The sequence below is a fragment of the Ruditapes philippinarum genome, unplaced genomic scaffold (assembly GCF_026571515.1).
Source record: "Ruditapes philippinarum isolate M1 unplaced genomic scaffold, ASM2657151v2 ctg576_1_1_1_1, whole genome shotgun sequence".
Lineage (NCBI taxonomy): Eukaryota > Metazoa > Mollusca > Bivalvia > Venerida > Veneridae > Ruditapes > Ruditapes philippinarum.
The window spans coordinates 4,395-29,244 of record NW_026866451.1 but is presented as its reverse complement, the minus strand read 5'-3'; the positions used below and the strand labels follow the sequence as shown (position 1 = coordinate 29,244).

Here is a 24,850-nt window from a genome sequence, read left to right as displayed (position 1 = left end):
CAGAGAATTTGGACCAGGTAAGAGAAAAAACCCCAAGTGGATTTCGGGGCATATTTTGGAAAAAACCCAATTTGAAAAAAATTTTGGAATGACATTGGGACATGGAAACTTTTAAAAACGGTTTTTAAACAGTATTTTTTTTAAAATTGATAAAGATTTAAAAATTTTCAGAGAAGGCATTGAAATGTCCCCATATGTTTTCCCCAAATATAAAAGGGGAGACTTTTGACCCTATCTGAGGCGGGTTTTTTGCTCCCCCCTAGTAACATTAGGGGAGAGATTTTATAAGGGGCTTTTTCGTGAAATGTCACTAAACACAAAAGCTTGAAAGAATATGACCCCCCGAAAAAAACATTTTTGGAAAATCAGGCCAGCACATGAATGGTGATCTTGAAAATAGTCATAATTTGTATGGATTACCGCAAGTTTCACAACCAAAAGAGAAAAAGAATGCTTTAAAGTTACAAGTGTTTCAACCTGAGAACATAAAAATGCCAATTCAGGCAGATAATTCACCTGGGGTAGATTTTTCAGAAATGCCACTTCAGATGAATGGACATTCTGATGATTCACGGGGATTTGAACATTCAGAGACACCAGAATACCACCAGCAGTTGTCAAGTATTCCAAGCCTTAATAGTATAAACTCCAGTCCCGAATATGATAAATATCCAGTGCAATGTAACACACCTCAGACTCCTAAAGATTCAACTGTAAATCCCTTTGAGGCTCAGATATCTGGAAATAGTGTAGGACAGTCAAGTCCTTCAAAAGCAAGTCAAGGTAGGAAGACAGATGTTGAATCTATGCAAGACATTCCTAAACTACAAAATCTGAAAGATGATTTGGAAACAAATTGTGAATCAAATGATAAAACTAAACAGTTCTTTCCTGGTGGTAATTTTACAAAAGGAGCTATTTCATCACAGTCTTTACCTGCAACTTTACACCAGACTGTGCCTCAAAAAGGAGTAAATTCAAGTGGTTCTTTACCATCTGAACTTGAAAATGAAACACAGTATGCTGAAAAAGTTGCAAATACAAACTTGTCTACTGTTACCGATAATGAGATAGGAATGCAGAAAAGTGAAATACAAGAGAACCATTCTATGGATTGTGCAAATGAAAGTATAAACACAAAAACTGTAAATGATGGATATTTAACGGATAAAATCCAAAATAAAGACTTCAGTAAACCAAAATCTGCAAAAGTTGTAGGTTTTGGAAACATGGATGAACTTGAAGATGATACTGATATAAATGAATATTTGTGTGATGAATCTGAAGGATTGAACAATCAGGAGCCTGATTCTCAATTAGGAAAGCAGACTGGTTTAAGCTACTTGGACAACCAATCTGGTCATGGTTTTGCAAATTTTCCACCTGAGAATCAAGATTCGTTACGAGTTTGTGATACTGAAATAGTAAATAAAGAAGAAAAAGAAACAAAGGCTAGAACAACAAAACTTGATGAATGTGACATGGACACATCTGAGGTATGTGCAACAAATACTGTGAGAGACTCAGGTTATTCAGATGATCATGTTGATACTAAAACAGAATCAGCATTCAGTCAAGCAGAAAATTCAAATATTGAAGTTTTTAAAAATTTAACAACTATTCCAAATCAAAGTAATGCAAACACTAATCCTGTGATAACCAATCTCTCTTCAACTTTATCACCAGTGGCAAACATTTCACTAGATAGTGGTGTTGCCTCATTAAATGATGATTTGGAAAACACATCTACACACACAAGTGAACATAGTGAACATTTAATGGATGTTGGTACTAGACCAAAAGATTCACAAATGAAAGTTAATCGGCCAAATTCATTAATGGGGCTCTCTACTGTGAATTTGAAATCCGAGTCACCATTTGTGATAAAACCACTTGTCTCTGATGTTGTGGAGATGGGTGAAGAAACTAGTCATGTCGCTAACCCAGTGAATCAAGATAAGGAAAAAATGGTTATTGATTCTGTGATAATTCAGAGTGAAGAATCTAGACAGTTGATGGAAAATTCTGACAATGGAATTGAAAATGTTGGTAAAAACATTAATGCTGATAAAGTGAAGGGTGACAGTGAGGCGGATCTTGTTGATATGAGGTATCCAGATAGAATGCAGCCATCAGAAGGAATAGCTTTAGACAGGCCTAGATCTTGGAGTCCATCAGACTCAGGTCATCCACCTGTCCAAAAGCAGAAAAGACCAACAAGTTTGAATCTCCCACCTCCACCTACAATTAATCCAGCTGTTGATAGGGAAATGTCAGATGAGGAACAATCCCCAGAAACTGATGCTGGTGTTGCTATGGAAACAACAGCAGGCAGAAATGAGGAACACGATGCCACAGCTGGTTGGTTTATTTTTTTATTTTTGGACATGTCCGTCTTAGTGTTTATATACATGTATTATTTGGTCTTTGGGTTTTTAAACTTTAAAAAAGTTCATTTCTTTAAACCCCATAAAAAGGTGTTCACTTAAAATTTTTGCATAATTCTTTTTTAAATATTTTAAAAATAAACCCATTGTGAAAATTTGCAAATTCTTGGTACAAAGTACAAAGTATCCCTACTTTTTTAATAGTTTTTCTTAAATGCCAAAAATTAAAAATGTCTGTCTTGAAACCAAAATCCATAAAATTTAAATTTAAAATTTTACTGAAATATTTTTGTTTTTGAACTTTGGAATGTTTACAGTTTCTGGTTATATTTAGTGAGTGATCTTCATAACAAGTGAAAGTGCTCTTGACTTTGAAACTTAACATATATCTTCCAGCTTATGATTGTAGGTCACTGACCTGTACAAAGTTCCACTTTGTGCTCCACTTAAAAAAAAAATTGAAGCTATTGTCATGAACTCCTCGTAGACTTTGGTCAGCTTTTGCTTTTTTAATTTTTTACATGCCCAAGAGAAAAATAAAATGTTAATTGCTTTTTGACTGATTTCTACAAATGCATAGTAATAAAAATATATAATATTATATAAGTAGTAAAGAAATACTCAATTGTAAAATGAAAATTATTTTTTAATTATATGCTGTATATATTTAGATCAAGATAGTCCAGCTGGGGCAGAGGGTGGGGCTGAAGCCCCTTTCATTCCCCCAGATGACATGGAACTAGATCCTCCACCACCCTATAGTACCACATTAGGTAAGGTGGCCCCGAAATGGATACCAGATGCTGAAGCACCGATATGCATGAGTTGTGAATCAAGATTTACCTTCACAAAGAGAAGGCATCATTGTAGAGCCTGTGGAAAGGTAAAATATTGTTGTATTTCTAGTACATAATGCCATTTTGAAATGGTCTTAATGTATATATTATATTACTTTTGTATAAAGTGGTTCTCCCTTTTAGCAAAATCGGATGAAGGTCACACTCTAACTAGTTCCAACTTTAAAAGTTATCATTTCTTTCTCTATGATATTTTACAGTCTGAAACTTATTATAACTTAATTGTTTATCGAAATTTCATAAATGTATTCATTGCATTGTGTATGCATCCGGTCAGTTTAACATACAAATATGTACTTTTGATTGCTACACATAGGTTGTTTATAAGATACTGAATCATACTTACTTCTAAGTTCTTATATAAGTTTAAGTTACTGTACTATAGGAAACCTTGAATATACATTTCACATAGGAAATGTCACCATCCAGGCAAGTTAACTAAAATCAAGGTATATACAGCTTTTCAAAAGATCTTGTGTTTCTGAGACTATATAACACAATTAAAGAGAAAAACAACAAAATGTACAAAACTTAATATTTAGAATAACATTGGTTAGATGTTCCGTTGAAAATGTATGATATTTCTTTTGTTTCAGGTGTTTTGCTCTACATGTTGTTCTATGAAGAACGGTTACCATTAAACCCAAAAGAACCCGGAAGGGAAAAGTTGTGGTTTTGTGCCATAGTGAACGGCTATAGGTAAATAAAATCCCAAAGTTATTATTGGGTTAAAATTTTAAACCCCTTTAAAAATGCAGGGGAAATGAAAAATTAAAATTTGCCCTTTTCCCCCCTGTAAATTTGTTTTTTTTATTCAAAAATTTATTTTAGCTTGAAATTGGGAAAAAAAATTTTTTGCAAATTGAAAAAAATGATAAATCACTTTTTAGTCCGCTTCGTGGGAAAAATAACCCCGTACTGGTTTTTATATGAAAGGGAAACATGATCGTTTAACCCAAAATAGGGTTCGAACTGCACCAACCCTGGGTAAATTTAAACCCCTTTTCCCGCCTGTAAATAAAGTGGGAGTGTGAGTAGGTAGAGACAATGTTGGCTGACTTATTATAAATTTTCATCTTGCTATCCCTAAAATTGTCATGGACAGTTCCAAAAAATAGAAGACGGACAAGTCCATCTAAAAAATAAAAAAAATTCAGCAGGTTGAGAATTAGGCAAAAAATATTTATCTGTTTCACTATACTAATTTGTTTTAGCTCATATTACTAAATGAGTTGTAAGGATAGATGATTGTCCTGTGTCTGTTTTTTTTTACAATTGTTTCAACTGTTTTTTCCCCTGAAACCATGTTGAAAATTTTGACGAAAATTGCCTGGAATGTCAATTGCACAAAACTCAGCTAATGTTAAATGATGCTTGTATATTGCATATATTGTTCACTGGAGGCTCATAATTCTGACATAGATTTTGTATGAAATTTCCCACTTTGCAAATTCCTTAATAATTCAGGCTCCTGTTTTACTATCAAGCACTTAGAATTGTCAAGCATGTCGTTCTACTTGACTGCTCTTGCTATTTCCCCCTATATTACAAAGATGTGGGGATATTCTCAAACTAGACTGACTATCTGATACAATCTTGTCTGCACTTTGTATCCCTCATCTGGCTGGTATTTAATGAAATTGTATCAGAATTTTAGTAAAAGTATGTCCAAATAAGCAAATTGCCTTCCCTTTCAATAAAATGTATTTAAACTTTTAAAGATTTGTTTTATTTAAATGTCTGCTTCATTGTACTGAACATGTAAACAATTAATAAAGGTTGTGACAAAAGAATGTTTAGAAAACACGTACCGTATAAGTGGTTTTTTCTGCGGGCTCCAAATTCTGCGGTTTTTCTAAATTTTGGCATGTTTTTTTTTCTGCGGACTTTATTTCTGCGGCACATTCTTTGGACAAAACGTGATTTAAATTCTGCGACTTGTCTTATCAAAGTCTAAGTCACATTACCCTATCTATTATATTTGCATGTACACATTCGCATTTGTTTATCGTCGTCACCGCAAAACTGTATAGTAATTAAAAGCAATTATATTGTTTGCTTGCAAACAAACATAATGCACAACAATAGAAAGGTATACATCTTTGATCAGCGTGAAGTGACGTGTGAAAAATATACCCCGTTAGTATCTTTAATTTAATAAAATTGATAGAAATTTACCGTAAATCAGATAACAATTAAATTATATAACGATTATTTAGCAGTATAAGGGTTGGGATGTTTTGAAATATCTTTATTCTTAAATTAGCATCATTAACAATATGTACATCCTTACAAACACAGGATACATACTCAGCCGACAACTTGAAAACCCGCTAACCGTTATAATCTGTTAGTCATTATTACTTTAGACATAACAGGCCATAATGTAGGATACATATCGTAGAAGGGAAGAGAAATATTCTGCGGTTTTTATTTCTGCGGTGGCAAAACTGACCGCAGAAAACGCAGAAATAAAGTCACCGCAGAAAAAACCACTTATACGGTATTTCCTTAATATGATTTTAAAGTTATGCATGCTTTTGCAAGAACTAAAATAAGTTTTAGTCTTGTAGTTCTTGCTTATTAGTGAGAAAAAAACAGCAATGAGCATTACATTCTTGTTGTTATATTGATAATCTATATTCTTTGAGCATCCATGGCTTAATGGTTAAGATCATTGACTTCAAAACACTTGCCCCTTACGGCTGTTGGTACGAATCCAGCCAGGGACTTTGGATTCTTTCATGTGAGGAAGCTATCCAGTTAGCTTATGGAATATCGGTTGGTTCTACAAAGGTTCCCGTTTGTGCTTGAAATAATGCAAGGAGGGACACAGGGGAGGTATTTCACCATTAAAGCTGGAAGGTTGCCATATGACCTTTACCATGTTGGTGTGATGCAGAATCCTACAAAAAAATGTACATGTATATTGATTATCCTGGCTTTCATTAAGATATTAAGGATTGTTTTTGTCTTCAGGTAAAGCATTTCTAATGTGTAAGGTGAATTGATATAAAATTCATATTGTGACATAACTTAGTTCCCATAAATTATAACATGTATATCTGCTGATATTTCATGATAAGCTGAGAGAGATGCTGGTCGTCCTCCCCACCCCAACAACCCTGCAGATTACTGTAATGTACCACCAACACAAGGGGCCAGTGCTGCCCCTCCCTCGGTCCTTGTTCCTGTTCTGAAACGAGATGGTAAGCTGTTAATTATATTATTAAAGATCGCTTATTTGTTAATAGAAATAACCTAATCCAAAATTTTTGAAGTTCAACAAAACAGAGGACTCCAATTAAAAGTCAACCATTCTTCAGTAGCAAGTTTGTTTTAAACCTTTGATTGAAGGGTGGGATGAACTTAAAACAATCTTTCGAGAAAGCATCAGTATTTTTTTTCTGAACAACAAAAAGATGAATTTTATTTAGACAGTGAAGGTCAATAGGTCAAAAACTTTTGTGGCCTGTTAGTAAAGTATGTTTCTATCCAGATATTAAACAATAAATGTTAACAGAGTAAGATTAGGACTAGAAATGAAACAATGCATGTCAGTTATGACTTGTTGATGGTTTCTTATGAATTTTGCCATCAGTAGGTCAAAGTACTGAGCAAATCAAATAACCCATGAAATTATCTGTGACCATATTGGCCCTCTTGTGTGTTGATCTGTTGTTTTACAAATGTACTATCGTAATTAGCTCCTAAGCTTATATGTTCATGTATATCATATATTTTATGATCCATTCTGTACCTCTTGCTGAGCTAAGCTTTGAATTATAACAGGTTTTTCCTCTGTCACCTAACAGCTTTAAAACTTGAAGAACAAAAAAATGTCCAGAAAGCTTTACCAACATTTCACATTGTTAACACTGAATGTTGCATCTTGGCAAACATTTCTATTACCTTTGGGGTCATTAAATGGACCTTTGGGGACATTGAATGAGATACAATATTGAAAGGTCAAAAGATCATGATGACATAGACATTTGCTGATCTTTTCAGTGTAACTGAATCTAAAATAACCTATGGTTGGGTTAGAATGTGTCATTGTTTTTAGCTCAATAGGGAGAGTTATTCTACTCACCCCGGCATGTGTGTCACATTTTGGTTCAGTTTTTGCATGCAAATTGATATCTTTTAAAACTACTGAAGGGAATGTGTTTAAAACACTCATTTTAGAGCAAAATAGGAAATCACTGTTTCAAGCATTGAATTGACAGAATTATGGCCCTTTTTGAACATAGAAAATTTTACATTATCCTGGCTCTTGTTTGAAACAAGTTGTTTCACTATCCTGCACTGAGAATAGTCGAGTACACAGTCCTGCCAACAGCTCTTGTTTTATGTAACACTACATGCTTACATTTGTTAATACATTAAGCATTTAACATTTGCTTAGGCTCTAAAATATTAAATGGTTGTTTATAGGGAGTGTTGGAGTTGAGAGTAAGTATAATATGTTTACAAAGAGTTATCTTTCTGCTGTTGTTGCTTTCTTGCATTTGGAATAGTTTTTTTTGTGTGCTAGGCTTTTACAAGAAAAGGCTTGAAAGTTTCAATTATAAACAAAAACAGGAAGAAAAAAAAAGCAGAAAATTTCTTGAAGTTTGTTTTGTATAGGGTGATAAATGATCATATTGAAATGGATAATGATAAACTGTGCAAACTCTTAAAATATGCAGTAAGAGTTTGTTAGTTTTGTTCATTGAACTGATTTCTGTCTATATCTTTCCTATTTTGAGCCTTATTATAGTTAACACATTCACATGGGTCAGTATGAACTTATAAAGTTATACTTCAAAAGACTGTGAACTTAATTTCGTCTCTTTAATATTTTCCCACGTTCACTATTAAATTAGAACAAATACCACCTGACAAGTTAGTTTTTCCATATCTTTATCTCTATTTTTGCTTGACCTCTCCCCTGATGTTGGTATCTGTATCTGTCAAACACTTCATTAAGTGTTTGCATGTGCTCTTTCATTAACCACTGCATATGTCTGCTGGAAACTTTTGATTTGTGGTCAAAATTGTAGGTAACTAACTTACGCCCATAACTCTAGCAATGATTTTAACTGAGTTTTACTGTCAAGCACACATAATAATTGAGTATCCTATTCAAATGGCAGCTACATGACTTCCTTTGGAGGTTATGGTTTCAACTTTTAAAAGATATTCTTTTCTGGCTTGAAATTCTTATTTAACATGAACATATAAATAAGAACTCATTTCTAGCGATCAAGTAACCCCAAAATTTACAGTTCCTTAAGTCCTGTGTTCAATACTGATGGTGTGTGACTTTATTGCAATTTCTTGTTCTCTGTTTTGATTTGTACACAGATTTTATACTGACTTATTTCCTAATATCATTATCTCTCAGTATGTTATACAAACTCTTCAATTTTTCAGCCTTTTTGCCAATGGATGCAGCCAATAGTTTTTGGCTAATAGCTGTGGTCAATGACTTTAAAACTCTTTGCCCTTACAGCTGTTGATTAAAATTTTATCAGACACTACAAATTCTTTTATAAAAGGACAAAGCAATCCAGCCTGCAAATGGAAGGTTGATGGATCTACATACAATGTATACTCTGGAGCCCATTGTGCTTGAAATAATTCAAAGAAAGGTCCCATGAGGTCTTCCTCCACTAGTTTAATTTGAAAGTGGCCTTATGACGATGACAGAGTTATTATGACTCAATTTTATAAAAAGAGATTCACAAGAGGATTTTTTTTTCATTCAAATAAGTGAAGAAATAATATAAACAACAAAAATCAAAATCAATACTAAAACCAGTGGGCTGTGCTTGTGTTTCGTTTTTAGAATAATTATGAATTATATTTAAGTATTTAGATTGAAAATTGATTTTGGCTAGTTTTTGTTCCTGCATATTCTGTTGTTAGTTGCATCTTGCAAACTTGCTTTTGATTGACAAGTCCTGTACTGAAGGCGACCCCCTTTGCTGGTCTTTTCGTCTGGCCAAAAATTTGAACCTGCATTGAATTAAAAAAAAAAAAGCAACATGTATTGATATGTTGATGAAGCTTGCTATGTGAATAGAATCATTTTGTTCTGATCCGAGTTCTGCTTGCTTGCTATGTTTATAGAAATCATAAAGAAATAAGGCAACATCACTCTTTTCTGTTTTATTAGGCTCAGAATATTGGTTGCTAGAGTGACTGAAATAGTGAAAATGGGGCATTAGAAATTGATAATTGGATAACTTGAAAAGTATAAAAAATTTTTTGATGAAACTCTAAATACATGTAGATGCCATCTAAGATGGCAATTTGAAAAAAAATATTGGCTCCAAGTTGTTGAAGCTATGGTTACCAAATAGTCATGATTTTGTTAACCCAGTTGAGAATTGAAATGTGCATGAATGGGTTATACACGTATATGCCTATGATTACCTGCTGTGGATTTACTCATTTAATTGGGAAAGATGCCTTTAAGCCTCCTGATTTTGGGAAGACTTATAGCATAAAAGGCTTATTGGGAAGTAGTAAAGCTGGTGTAAGTTTAGATTTTTTGGAAAAGTGCCTGATTTTAAAGAGAAATTTACATCTGAAAGAGGCTGTTATATAGTGTGAAAATTCACTGTAAGAATGACGGAATCTGCAATAACTTGGTATGAATAAATGTTATTTTGAAACATTGTGCTGTGCAAATGAAAATGTGCGAAATTCCAAAGGAAAGATTGAACATACTGTATGATGTAAAATGTCAAAAACAGCTTGTCTTGGTCATTACTCCATTAAAACTAAGCACAAACTTGACACAAATTGGTATTTGACATTTATCTTGTATCATTATATGATATGCATTTTATGGTTTTATTAACAATAGGTATTATTTTCATCTCCCATCAAAAGATAATTTATCATACTGGGTTATTATACTCCATAACAAAGTTTACTTAATATTTTTTTAGATGTCCTAGCTTTGCTTTAATGCTTTACAGATTTTCTACAGTAAATAATTGCAAATAACTAGCTGCATTGAAATTTTATTAAGTTTAACAGAAAGCATGACTCATGAAATGTTTAACCCTTTCCACACTAAAATGTTGAATGGATTTGTCCATCTAATAATCTGGGCAAGACCATTAATCATTTTAAGGGAAAATTTCAAAATATATACTGACTGAATATCAAACAGAGTAGACAGGGCACAGATATGCCAGCTGATCTTGGTCTGCACTGATCACATGGGTAAAATTAGTTGCCCCTAGGAGGCTAAGGATAATTAACCAAGAAATTTTGCTTTGATTACCGGTAACTGACCAGAGGAAAATGTGCCTAAGCTAATGTTATCAGCTGTCAGTCGCTTCATACTTTTTCTTTCAACAACTTTACCTAAACCACTTATCAGTTTCATGGAAACACGTATGTTCTATGGTTGTATGGTTGAATCCCCTTTAAAGTTGTTCAAAGAAATTTATTCCATGTAGAAGTCTGGTTGCCTTTAATTGTGACCAAGAGAAAAAATTTAAATCTTCTTGGTAAAAAACGTTTGTACTGATTTCGATACAATATCACAGAAATGATTTCTAGGTGACACTCTTCCAATTTTGTCCAAATAATTTTTATGTGATGAAAAAATGGCTGCTAGGGAGGAAAGGGGTGGGGGCTTGAGGTAACCTTTCTTGACATGTTTATTCAAAAAAATGTAAAAATTATCTCGTCAGAAAAAAAACAAAAGTTTAAAAGTTCCTGTATAAAGTATTTTTTTACTCTGTAATTATACATGAGAATTTTATTTTTATATTGTTGAAATTACAGAAATCATAAAATAAGTATTTCTGTTAAATTTTTGTTTAACATATTGCCTTATCTTCTGGTCTAAAAGATTTTTGCATTACCCTCCAGATTTGCTGTCTGCTATCTGAAATATTTTTCACTGTCTTAATGGCATAGCTTCATTATTCTTTGGAGGAGGGCACATCTCAATCTGTTTTCTTTCTTATTGGTCAATTTTGCAGTGTGATCATAGACAACTATTGTGCAATCTGTTTCTTTATATCTTAGACAAGTATAACATTTGTACATTGTTTATCAGCTTTACTGAATAGTTAACAGATAATGTATTTTTTGCTCTGTTTGCTGTTTAACCCTTTGCCTGCTGGACCAGAATGTAACTGGTCTTTTCCACTGTACAGTCTGGACATTGGTTCTATGTCAGTAGCTAAATTTTTGTATTTTGATATTAAAATCCCTTAAATTTTAAATGAACTGTTCTGAATTCAAAGCTGGATAAATGCATTACACAAATGCAGCAGGTTAAGGGTCAAATAACTTATGTAACTAGAATTAATAATGTAAAATTTATAGTTTTTTGTGTGGCTCTTTATGTAGTGATCAATGCTTTGATTCAGGTTCCAATCGGCAAAGTGCACCAAAGCAGGTGATGTTTTCTGATGGAATACGTCCAGGAGGTGACCTTACTGAACTAGATGGGTCAAGTGAAGTATCTAGAATGCCTCCACGAAGGTCCCGGGTTCAGAAACGTGTAGAAAGAGTAGCGCAAGGTATATATGATCATCTACACTATGACCTTTTTCCCTTATTTTACATTGATACTGATTTTTTGGGTTAGGAGGGGAGGGGGCAGAGGTGTGTGTGTGGGGGGGGGGGTTGGCTTAAGTCACACTGGCACTATAATGTTCAGATGACAACTTTTCCAGGTTTAGTTGAGGAAGACCTTAGGTCCCCCTACTTGCATTAATTCAGGTACAACCACTGGCCCTCCATAAGTTAGCTGGATAGCTTCCTCATATGAAAGAATCCAAAGTCCCTAGTAAGATTTGAACTCATTGCCCTTAGGGGGCAAGTAATTAGGAGTCAGTGACTTAATTCATTGGCCATGGACATATACAATGGCTAGTTATATTTATTGTAAGTTAGACTTTGATCTTTTTGAATTGTGAATAAAACAAATGTTTTGTTATATTTGATTGAAATGTTGCAAAAATTATTGATTGTAGGTCAGCACACTCCAAGATCTCGTAGGTTAAGAACTGTTGCAGAAAGAACAACTAAATGTCTTATACCAGCAGACGGATTGCCTCCCTTATCATTACCTCAAAGTGAGGCTCCAGGTAAGTTAATTGTACCTTATTATCAAGTTTTCTTGTATTTTATGTGCAGGATTGACAATCTGTCAACAGTTTTCTTTGTAATCATGAAACACATAAACAGTGTATATTAAAAAGATGCAAGTGGATTAAATGACATTAGTAATGATCATCTAGTGGTTAGTTTCTTGGTAAGTATTTCTAGATCATAGTATTATTTATTTTCTCGACATTTTGATAGGTGCACTTAAAATTTATTTCCTGCTTGTCAATTGTCAGGAAATTTATATTGTTCTTTAAATTGTTCTTAAAATGACCCTCTTTAGAGGTAAGTGGCGATTCCCTTAAGTTACACATACATGTATTTAGCTTGATAGTATATGACTGTTTTTATATTGTATCTATTGTTAAGCAAATTATTCAGTTAAATTGCTGTTCTGTGTTGAAAAATGTATGTTTGTAGCTCTCCTCGGAACTACAATGAGCTTAGATAAATAAAGTGTAGTATCAACTGGGTGGCCCTCTACAAAAGTTATATAAATCATACCTTTAAGGTAAAAATTAGCCCCATCCTGAGGACGGGAGACACTTAGTTGACTAAGACTTATAATAATAGGTAAACGTATTTAAAATTTCTTGTGTCGAAACTTAGAAACCTAGAACTTGATTGTTAGGCATGTAGCATTTCCTGGTTAACATCTTCTAAAATTGTAATGAATCATGGCCTAAGTTGGACCCAATGACCTTTTCTTGCAGTAGATGTCTAGCAATGGTTCTCAGGAGAGCAATGTAGACCAGTAATGTCCTCATTTGTTAAATTACATACATGTACTTGTCATTGAAAATTTAAAAGCTATATTTTTATTTGTAGGAAACATCCTGTTGTCAAATCCTGATCCAAATGAATTTATGGCAAATATTAAAGGTAAGTTTGATGACAAATTTATATAACAGAGTTTTGTAATTTAAATCTATTGATTTGTTTTACCTTTTTTGTAATTGATGGTTTGTGTGTTACATTTGGTATGGAAGAGGTGAATAGAACCATAAAAAATGCACATGTAATTTGGAATTTCAAAAGGAATTTTAAAATATTGATTCCTGTATTATTTTGCCACTCATATTGGAGAAAATGGGGGCACAGGGATGCAGTTCATTATGTTTATAGTTTGGTTAGTGAGTTATATCTCTGTGAATAGGGGAATATACCTTTGCACTTTTGTATTTAGTACAAAATGCAAAAGGACTTACCTTTTTTGTCATTTTACATGAAAGAGCTTTTGTTTGTCTCATAAAGTGATTCAAATTATGGTTATGTTCAATTAAATTCCAGGATGAAAGGTTGATAAATCATAGCAGTTTTATTTCATTTTATTGATTTGCATGATGCGATCGATTCAGTGGACATATCAATTTATTGTACATATATTTGCATGCTTATACTACACTGCAGGACATGTTTATTTTCCATATTGCTCACCGTAATAAATATATATTTTATATGCACTACATACAGAAATGTTTACTTCCATATTAGTATTTATTGCAGAAAAAAAAAACATATTGTACCACATGGTAAGATATGTATTTTCTATATTGTATGTTGTATTTGTTTCGTAATTTCAGATGAAAGTAAGCCACCTGTGATATTTGCTGTAAATACCAATTTGTATGTGTCTGTCAAAATTGCAACATGTAAGTATGAATAACTAGACAAGTCTTTATATAATCAGTAAAAATTACTTTAGAACAGATTATCTGATTGGCAGTTTATCTTCTTTACCATTGTAATATTGTTTCCAATTCTTGTAAGTTGTACTTTTTTAATAAATAATAAATCAAAATGCCATGTGAAATTTCATTGTTGTGAAACAGAAGGGGAGTTTGTAACACTCTCGGAAGGTCATTTGACTTCAAACCACTTTGTTGGTTTGAATCCCACCAGGGACTTTTAAACTTTGATTAATGACAGTCATTTGACTAGCTTATGGTACATCAGTGGTTCTACTCGGTGCCTGTTCGTATTTTGAAATAATGCACGGAGCAACAAACCCCCACACCCCTGAAACCAGCACAAACCCCCCCACACCACACCCCCCCCCCCCCCCCCCCAAGAAAAAAAAAACCCAACAAAACATCATGTATTATACATACATAATCAGTTGTTTTATATGAACATTTTTACAGTGGATTGTTGTGTGAATCGTACAATCTGGTGTTTCACAACTAAGGGTATGACATGTGTTGGTCAGGAGGAGATTGTTATTGTCCTTGAATGTTTACCAGATGAAAACATACCACCTAAAGATATCTTTGTCCATTTAAATGATGTTTTTGAGGAGGCAAGCAAAGGTATTATTTACCAGTTAGATTGAAGTATGAATTGTTGTTGTTGATTTAGATTTGCTTTAGTACTGGTTGCTTAGCTTAAGAGAGCGTCGGTTTCATTATTCAGGGGTCTCCAGTAATATCCTAAGACGAGGCGAAATGTCTTTGTCTCAATTGATCTATGCCTATTTGTCTGTTACTGCTGATTTGTGTGAGATAAGTGGTTGCTACAGAGAGATTGCTAATTACTGGTAAATTATCCAGGAAAGCAAGTAAGTTGGACCGATGGCTGAGATATGACCGGAATGTGTTAAAACTTGCATAAAGAAACAGTCAAACAAATGCAACACAATTGCATTACAAACTTCTAACTGAATAGATTAATAGCACATTAGCAGTCTATTAATCCAGAAAGGGGTCATATTATGAACACAGATGTTACATGATGAAATACAGGTTATGTTGAATAAAACCAAATTTTGGTTAGTTACTCGGCTTATTATTTTAAAATTTGCCAAAGGGATATTTTTTGTGTTACAACAATTCTTATGTTTTTAGACAGTATGTTGAGGATATAAATCACTGTCAGTGATATGTCTAGTTGGGGACAAACAATGATTCTTGATGTAATTATAATAACACTTATATTGTTATAGGTAATGTGATAACAGAATTGGGACACTCGATATTCAGTGATAGTTTTCTTGGCAGTAGAGATCATGGAGGCTTTCTCTATATCCGTGCATCATTCCAATGTGTTCAGAAATTGGCATTACCGGGGGCGCCATTTTTGTTCGGAATTCTCCTCCAGAAATGGGAAACGCCCTGGGCAAAAGTTTTTCCTTTACGATTGTTACTTAGACTAGGTGCTGAATACAGATGTAAGTACTGCTTATTTTAGCTTACCAATTAAATGGAAACATTGACAGTTTTGTCTTAAAGTTTATTTAAAATAAATAAATTTTAAAATGACTTCGCTAGCCAATCTTCAAATTTTGATTAGATAATTATTGATGCAAGGTCTGTTTAACCGTAGGCTACACTGAACTTGAAGTTGAAGTGGAATAAAAGCTTTGTCAAATAAAAACAGGATGTTTCAATTAAAATATTATCAAAGTTGGTTTAGAATTTATAGATTATTTTGAACAATTCATGGTAAGTGATAAGGAAACTGACAAAATTAAATGATTTTTCATTCACTTGTACCAATAAAAATCAAGAAATTTTCTGAATGTTGAGATTAACCTTTATTCTGCAGGAATCAAATGTGATTAGCCTTGGTCACCAGTATAGAGCCAGGCCAGTCAGTACAGTACAAAAAATGTACATCCATGCAGTCTGACCAGGCTCTATACTGTTTTGACATTGAAATCCCTAAGATCTGAAATGGCCTGTTTCATATTCAAAACAGGGCAAATCTATTACATTCAGGAGATGGGAGGGTTAATTCTGTCTTCAGTAAATTGGTCTTTACTAGATGGATGGTATTAACTTAGTCAAAATATATTGACATGCAAAAGCTAGATTTTGAGATATTTTTGTTCTGGGTCAAATTCTCACTTCTTGACCATATAGAAAGTAGCACAATATCTTGATCAACTCGCAGTACAATTGGTAGGAGTAGTGTTGACTATATACTTATATTGTTTTCAGATTATCCGTGTCCTCTGATAGGGATTAGGAATAGAAAACCTGTGTTTTATGAGATAGGTCATACAATTATGAACCTGTTGGCAGACTTCAGGAATTTCCAGTATATGTTACCGAATATCCGAGGGGTCACAATACATATGGAAGATAAAGTCACAAAAATTAACTTCCCAAGAAACAGATATGAAGATGTGAGTACAAGTCTTGTAAACAAGGCCTTAAATTGTTTTTAAATACAGAGTTGTTTGAAATTTTGATTTTGTTTAGGGCTGGCAACAAGTAACAATTCAGTACTCGAGTACTCAGGCATTCTTCTGACTAAGTACCCACCTGGTTACTGGGAAGATTTCTTAAGACTTTGAAAATGTATAGCCATTATATATACAGTGTATTTCATTTCCATCATATCTGTCACAGAAACAAAGAAAAATGACACAGTCGGCAGTCTACTTTTGTTTAATATAATATTTGATACACAGAATTAACATGCTGTAAATTCAAGGTCCAAAATACTTGATAAATAGTTTCTGTTGGGCAAGCATTGCATTGCCAAGAAGTAAAATACCAGTTTGTTTGTTTTGGGTTTTACGTCACATCGACACAGTATAGGTCATATCGCGACGTTCCAGCTTTACTGGTGGAGAAAGACCTCAGGTGCCCCTTTGTGCATTATTTCAGGCACGAACGGGCACCTGAGTAGAACCACCGACGTTCCGTAAGCTAGCTGGATAGCTTCCTCACATGAAAGAATCCAAAGTCCCTACAGGGATTCGACCCCCACAGCGGTGAGGGGCAAGTGGTTAAAATACCAGTATATATATAACAAGATTTGTCTTACAGAATTGTGATATTGTTTCTTTATTTTCAGTTAATGAAGGTTGTGAACAACAGTAATGAACATGTGATGGCGATATCTTCATCATTCAGTTCGGAAGCTGACTCGCACCTTGTTTGTATCCAGAACGATGATGGCAACTACCAAACTCAGGCAATTAACATACAAAACAAACCAAGAAAAGGTTGGTTGATACTGTTTAATATGTCTAAAATTAACAAACTAGCCACATGATCATGAACATTCAGTAATTATTTATTGTAGATGTTTCAGCTAGATACCTATTTAATATATCTGAAATATGTTAAACTATTGTGAAATCTTCAATATATTTATTATGATACAGTTATGATTTGAAAAGATATTGTTCTAAAATGTTTGTATTTGTTAAGAGCTGTCTCTTTATGAAGGATCAAATGACGATATCTGGCTGTTTGCCATCATAAATAGAAACTAAAATGATGTTACAGTGCAACCTCAACTGAGCAGCCATCTATAGACCAATAACCTCTTTATAACAGCATTATCAAATCTTCCCAAATTCTAATATTTTTTTTAACCTCTGTAGAGCAAGACCATTCAGTAAAAACTAAAATCTGATGTGTACAAAGAATACTGTGTTGTAATACATGTAGTTGAATCAAGTTTATATATTGTATATAATTGGCACTTTAAAGTTGAACATTTTGTAATGTTCTTTATCTGTATCAATGCAATATCAGGGAAGAATTTAAACAAAGTCTACGTTATATTTATATTTACTGTTGTAGTGACAGGGGCAAGCTTTGTTGTGTTTAATGGTGCTTTAAAAACAAGCTCTGGTCTCAGTGCAAAGTCAAGCATTGTAGAAGATGGACTGATGGTACAGATAACTCCTGACTCTATGCTGGCATTAAAACAATCGATCAGGGACATGCATGATTACCCTATCAACTGTGGTCTTATAGGGGCACCTAGACCTGATGAAACTGTTGTTGTCCAATGGGTGGAGGATGATAAAAATATCAATATTGGGTAAGTTGTGGACAATATGTTCATTTTATGTTTCAAGTGGTATTTTTTTTGGCCAGACCAATATTGTCTCATATTGGATTCAGTGAATTTTGTAATGAGAGCATAATTTGGCATGCATCATTACTCTAGAAGTCTATGTACATGTAGTTTATTTTACAAGAATGACTGAATGTAATGTCATAATAATATTTTACTTTTATTGTACCTCAAACAGATGTCCTTTACAGTGAGTGCTATTTTGCTTTGCACTCTTCAACTTTGTGGCTCTGAAATGTGGCCATATGATTTTACTGTGTTAATGCGACGTAAAACCCAATTAAAAAAAATATATATAAAAATTCCATACAGTATAAAACCATTCTATAATGATTTAAAGAAATTTGTCACTTTTAAGTTAACTATGAAATTTTCCCTACAAATTGAATTGCATAATTATATAGGATTCACAATGTTTTGATCTCAAGGTGACTTCTTTCATTCCTGTTTAAAAAGCAGGCTGTGAAAAAGTATTGTGCATTATTTGATTATTGCAGGGTAAAAAGTCCTGTTGATGGAATGAACATGGATGGAATAGAGAGTCTACGTATACATCATGCCACTGATTACATTGGTGAGAAAAATATCATGAGGTGGACAGAAATATTTTTTATACAGGTATGTTTTAATAGCCTGACTAAAAATGTGTACAGCGATAATACATATTTTTAGCATTCTATAGCCAAATGTTCAAAGTGAGCTTATACATCAAAGATACCATTCATGATTACTTATAATAGAACTTGTTCAGATTGTCTGCCCTAATTATTTCATGATGAAGTTAAGATTATTGGATAATGAGGCAAACGGGTCAAATCAGTTTTACCTATAATAATGTGATAAGTGAATCAAATATTTTTCTGATGCAAAGATGTGATTTTGTTATTATCATTTTTGCATTAGAATAAGCTTTCATGCTGTCAGCTCTAACAGCTTGTTGTTATTTCTCTATACTTCATTCTATGGAAATAAGGAAAGATTTTATAACTTAATTGATGGTAATATATACCTGTATATATTTATACAGATTAGTCTTACAAAAAAAACATAAACTTTTACATCTGGATGGGACTTTTATATTCAGTATTGGAAGACTCTATTTACAATCAAAGCACCCCAACACAGGGTGAAAAACACCCCTTCAGCACAGGGAAACTAACATACCAGGACCGACTGGAGCAGAGTTCAACATCCAAATATATGAAAATAGTGAAATATTGATAAGATGAAATAATTCTGTGTGATGGAGTTAATTTTCCTCGAAACACTAAGTGTACATGGAATTTATTCTGCAATTATAATATGGTATATATTATAGTTCTGATACATTTGTTTTTTAAACAGAATGAAGAGCGAGGTTCACCAAAGTGGGACCCTGTAGACCTCAGTCGTATAGGGGAAACAGTGGCAACAGCTTGTTGTATGGCTCTTACCCGGCACCTAGAGAAGTTAAAAGAGGCAGAGCTGGAAAGGATAGGGCTGCGAGTTACACTCGGCACTGAAAACGTTTGTTCCTTATTTATAAAGTTGTGTCTTAACATTTGTTCCTTATTTATTAAGTTGCGACTTAACATTTGTTCCTTATTTATAAAGTTGCAAATTAACATTTCTTCCTTATTTATAAAGTTGCAAATTAACATTTGTTTCTTATTTATAAAGTTGCAAATTAACATTTCTTCCTTATTTCATAAAGTTGCAAATTAACGTTTGTTCCTTATTTATAAAGTTGCAAGTTGAAAAATACTTAAATATATTATATAGTTATATTTTATTGAAACACAATGTAAAAGAATAATTTTTGTTCTAACATTCTTTTTATTCTGAACAAATTGTTTTAGTGTTTATCTTTCTTTAAAGCTCACCTCAGTCACATGAGCACATAATGCTCATAGGTCGATCGTTGATTGTCATCCAAAATTATCTGTTAATACTTAAACCAGTGCTCTACCCATTAACTTATTTTGTTGTGTTTGATGACCTTCAATGCTTCTAGCTTCATGTTATTGCAACAGTTGCATTGTATAGTATGGTGGCTATAAAACTCCTCCTTGTATATTTAATCTGAGTCCCCTCTCAAATTATTACTTTTTTCTTGGTTAAGGATAAAGAGAGCTTTATATTCGGGGACCATATATTGCTGTTAAATAGGTGTAAGATATTACACTATTCTTCCACAACTTGCATCTATTTTACTCTCACGACTTATTACGAGCTTAAAATCTTGTCTACTTAACTACATTTCATTGTAATTCAGGATTTAGCTGTATAATATCATTCTTTCAGGTGGGATATGAGGCAGGGTCAAAAGGTGAAAGGTTACCAGATGTGTATATGAATGACCTTGACAATGAACTTATACCTGTTATACATCGAGCTACACAACAAGACACTAACATCATATTAGAACTGATATTTGAAGTTTTGGAATGATATATAGAATCTCCCAATCATCTTTATGGTTGTACATTAAAATCATTGCAAAAATATGTGAACAAGTGAAGTGCCAACAAAAAAATGTGAAGGGTCAAATCCAGTTGCAGACTTACACAGAATAGAAGACCAGGAAGTCCATCATAAGATTGGTTGATCAGATTTTGAAATTGACTGAGTGTCGTAGGAATTTAAGTTGATTACTTATATTTTAGTTCCTACCATATTAAGCCTCTTTTTTTTTTAGCTCGCCTTAGCATAACATGCTGAAAGGTGGGGTTTTGTGATGGCCAGATATCTGTTTATATCTGTTGTATGATGTTATCTACAATTTGTTAAACAATATCTCTTCTCATAGATAATGACTAAAATATCTGAAAGAAACTTCATGGCCTAAAGCCTTCTGGTTGAGTATGTAACATTGTCTAGTGGGCCTCTATTGTACATTTATATTATGGGCCTGGGATCAAAATTGTGGGAGAAAAATTTAAAACTAACTTTTTTAAATATCTTTTTTTACTGAACATTTAAAATGTAGTGATGATCCCTACAATAGTTTCGTAAATTATTGCTGTGGATTGGAACATGAATTATTGAAGTGAATTAAAAAGAAAAAGGTGTTAACCCTTGGGAACTTGATTTTCTGAGATGAGCGATTCAGGCCTTCTAAGCCCTCTTGTTGTAAAATTGCAAATATATGGCACTAACAGAGGTAGAAAGAGGTTATTTTACTGTTCTGTCAGTACTTCTATCATAATTATTATTTTTACACAAATTACTATAGAACATATTAAACAGAGTTACAGATTAAACAGGACATTAAACTGATAATAATGGTTGTTCCTGAAATGATTAACCGTGTTCCTTTGGTCTTAATTATAAAGAATTAAACTGGATTATATTATTATCCTTTTTATTTTACCATCTTTATTTCAAATGTGATCGTATAAAAATTATATGATTTATAATTTCAGAATTGTAACAAATCATAAGGCATCACTATTTGTATGAATGCTTTTAAATAATATGAATGATGAAATAACCAAATTACCAGCATTTAACAATCATAGCATGTTATACCAGATTATATAACAGACTGCCATGAATGGTATTAACCCTTACCACTTTCTATATCTTAAATGGACTTGTCCATCTTTTCATCTGGACAAAACCATTCAGCATTTTAGGCAGAAATTTCAAAATATATATATATGATTGTAACAATATTATGTTAAATATGGTACATGATTATGTTACAATTTGGTACATGATTATGTTACAATATGGTACATGATTTTGTTACAATTTGGTACATGATTATGTTACAATTTGGTACATGATAATGTTACAATATGGTACATAATTATGTTAAATATGTTACATGATTATGTGGCAGACTACTATAAAATGTGCCAGGTGATCTTGGAGTGTTCTGGTTGCATGGGCAGAATCAGTTGCTGGCAAAAGGGTTAAGAGTTTATTTTATTTATGTAAAATATTTGTTGATTTTTGTTGAATATTTGCATTTGTTAATTATGCGTTTGTACACATTTACAGATTCTATATATGTTGAATAGGGTGAACCATTTAATGTATAACTTTTATTGTCTGTTTTACAAAATATTCTACCAAATATATATACACCTATATATATGAATATGTATGTGTGTACGTATAGTGTGAATGTAGTCGTGAAAATCGTGTTAGAATCATAATGATGATTTTATCCCAGATAATATCCCAGTTTTCATACAAATTTAAATTATTTAGAAAATTATTTCATTTAGTAAATTTTATTATATGATTTTTTTTTATTTTATTTGCCTCAATGCAATCTTGGTAGTTTTGTTTAAAAAAAGGGGCCATTTTGATTAATGCATTAAGTTATTTAAGTGTCTAGTTTCAAATAAACTTGTACTGAAAATTACAAATTGCAGCAGGGGTGTTAATTAATATTGTCATGAAATCTTTTTGTGAAAGTAGAAAAAGAAAAATGCTTATTTTTAATGTGTATTACATTATATCACATTACTTTATTATCATATTATTGAAACGATCACAGAAAAGTTCATATTTTGAATGCTACATTATTTATTGTCATCTTCATACTGATGTTCTTTAGAAAATTTCTAGAGAAATATTGGTATATTAATCCATTTTTTTGCATTAACCATTACCACACTAAATATCCTAAATGGACTTGTCCATCTTTGAATCAGGACAAAACCATTCAGCATTTCTAGGGAAAATCTCAAAGTAATTACTGGCTGAATATTGAACTGTTACCATGATCAGACTAAATGGAATTTCCGGCTGATCTTGGTCTGCACAGATGGCATGGGTAGATTCAGTTGCCACCAGCAGGCTTAGGGTAAATCAAGACTCGTGTTCATTTTAGTAAGACTGTCAATTTTCTCACTTGCAACAAACTTGTACTTATTAAAGCATTTTGCTTGTATCCCCTTTCACTTATAATGATGGAACCAGAGTTTTTATTTATGATGGAATTTTAAAATGACTGCAGGGAGTAAGAATCTATTGGACATTTTGTTTGTTTGTTTTTGAATCTTGAGTAGGTCCATGTCTTAATTATGTTACATGATGATGTTACATGATTATGTTATAATATGTTGCATGATTATGTCACAATTTTGTCATGATTATGTTGAATATATTACAATTTAGTACATAATTATGTTAATTACGGTACATGATTATGTTGCATGATAATGAAACATGATTATGTTGCATGACTATGTTAAATATGTTACATGATTATGTTAATTATGTTACATTGTTATATTACAATATGTTTCAAAATTATGTTACAATATGTAAAGATTATGTTACATTGTTATGTTACAGTATGTTACACGATTATGTTACAATATGTTAATTTATTCTGATGACAATTAATGAAAAATGTAGAATGTAGGAACAAAGAGGCTTTGTAATTGTGCAATATTAGTTTATGTTTAGAATTAATGCACCTTTTCATGAAAACAAGGTTGTGTTAAATGTAATATATCTCTGTAGCTTAAAATGATGTTAGGACTAGTGTTAAAATTTACATTAACTGGAAAATTCTTTTTACATTTATAAAAAGGGTTAAAGAGTGAAAAAAGAGTAGGTGAATGAACACAAATTTAAAGCAATGTTATTTACCAAGTTGTTGATACATTTATAATGGTGATTTTTAAACTGTTCTGAATGTAACATTCTTACTGAAAGTTTAATACCAGTAGTTTTTCAAGAATCATCTAGAATCTTGTTTTGTTTTGATCCATATGCATTAGAATATTTTTAACTATAATGAAAAGGCATATACTGAAAGATACTTTTATCACGTTGTTGAGATAATCTTGAAAGATCCAAAGAAATATTTATTTTCTGAAATGTCATGCCTTATTTAAGTGATACAATTTAGAGAAGAAATCTTTAGCTTGCCTGTTATGTGTACAGAATGTGTACTGGGGGTTACTAACAATGATTTTGCCAAAAAAGATGTCAAAGTGCAATCTTAAGAAATTTACATCTCAGAAGTGGTAAGCTTTAGAGCTTAGGTATTTCAACATGACATCTTTTAGTATACTTCTGCAAAGTTATACTAGAAAGTCTAACCTGATGTACTTAACTTTTACAGCCATGCTTCTGTATCAAAGTAAACTGTATAAATCCCATTCATTGATGGCTCTGATTATATCAGCTAAATATTAATTATTCTGTACAAAGTTGAATGAATGTTTGTTGTATAAATTCATTTCTTCATTACATAGGATTCGAAATGGCATATTTATAAAGGGACAGGTCCCTTTGGAGAGAAAAAATTATTTGATATTCCTTTGACTTCTTCATAGAAAATTTATAGCTGGAAATATTGCTTCACTACAGATTACTCAGCTATTTTTATATCTCTATAGTTTACTAGGAACAGCTCGGTTTCAAATTTATATGCACAAATAATGTTCTATTTATGAAACAGATGTTATAAAACATTCCGGAAACAAGTTAACTTTATATAAATTCTAAATATTTGTAGATTTTGAGGGAGGTCAAAGGAATATATTGACTGTATTTATGAAACATAAATCACATTTCATGCAGCAATGATCAGTATATATGTTGAGTCAAGTGTTTGATAAAGTTATAGATGACTACAAAGAGAATACAATATACAAGAAGTAGGTGTATGGTATTTTTCAGCACAAAATAAATCCTTGAATATTA

The 24,850-nt window shown here is 32.5% G+C and overlaps 1 protein-coding gene across 1 annotated transcript; it reads left to right on the top strand.

The window, feature by feature from the left end:
- The first annotated feature begins 355 nt into the window (after positions 1 to 355).
- LOC132732536 (zinc finger FYVE domain-containing protein 9-like) lies at positions 356 to 24,850 on the top strand. Its single transcript, XM_060719009.1, has 17 exons — positions 356 to 2,361; positions 3,059 to 3,270; positions 3,841 to 3,874; positions 6,331 to 6,453; positions 7,682 to 7,699; positions 11,632 to 11,784; positions 12,241 to 12,354; positions 13,202 to 13,255; positions 13,957 to 14,025; positions 14,518 to 14,682; positions 15,315 to 15,539; positions 16,312 to 16,499; positions 17,177 to 17,327; positions 17,914 to 18,157; positions 18,691 to 18,811; positions 19,538 to 19,699; positions 20,477 to 24,850. Exons 1-17 carry the CDS (start codon positions 378 to 380, stop codon positions 20,621 to 20,623), a joined length of 4,164 nt encoding a protein of 1,387 aa, XP_060574992.1. The 5' UTR covers positions 356 to 377; the 3' UTR covers positions 20,624 to 24,850.

Bases quoted from the DNA above. Each gene is read 5' to 3' on its own strand.
- LOC132732536 (XM_060719009.1), top strand. From the start codon at position 378: ATGAATGGTGATCTTGAAAATAGTCATAATTTGTATGGATTACCGCAA. The intron at 3,271-3,840 runs GTAAAATATTGT...CTTTTGTTTCAG, and splicing joins ATTGTAGAGCCTGTGGAAAG to GTGTTTTGCTCTACATGTTG. The intron at 11,785-12,240 runs GTATATATGATC...TATTGATTGTAG, and splicing joins TGTAGAAAGAGTAGCGCAAG to GTCAGCACACTCCAAGATCT.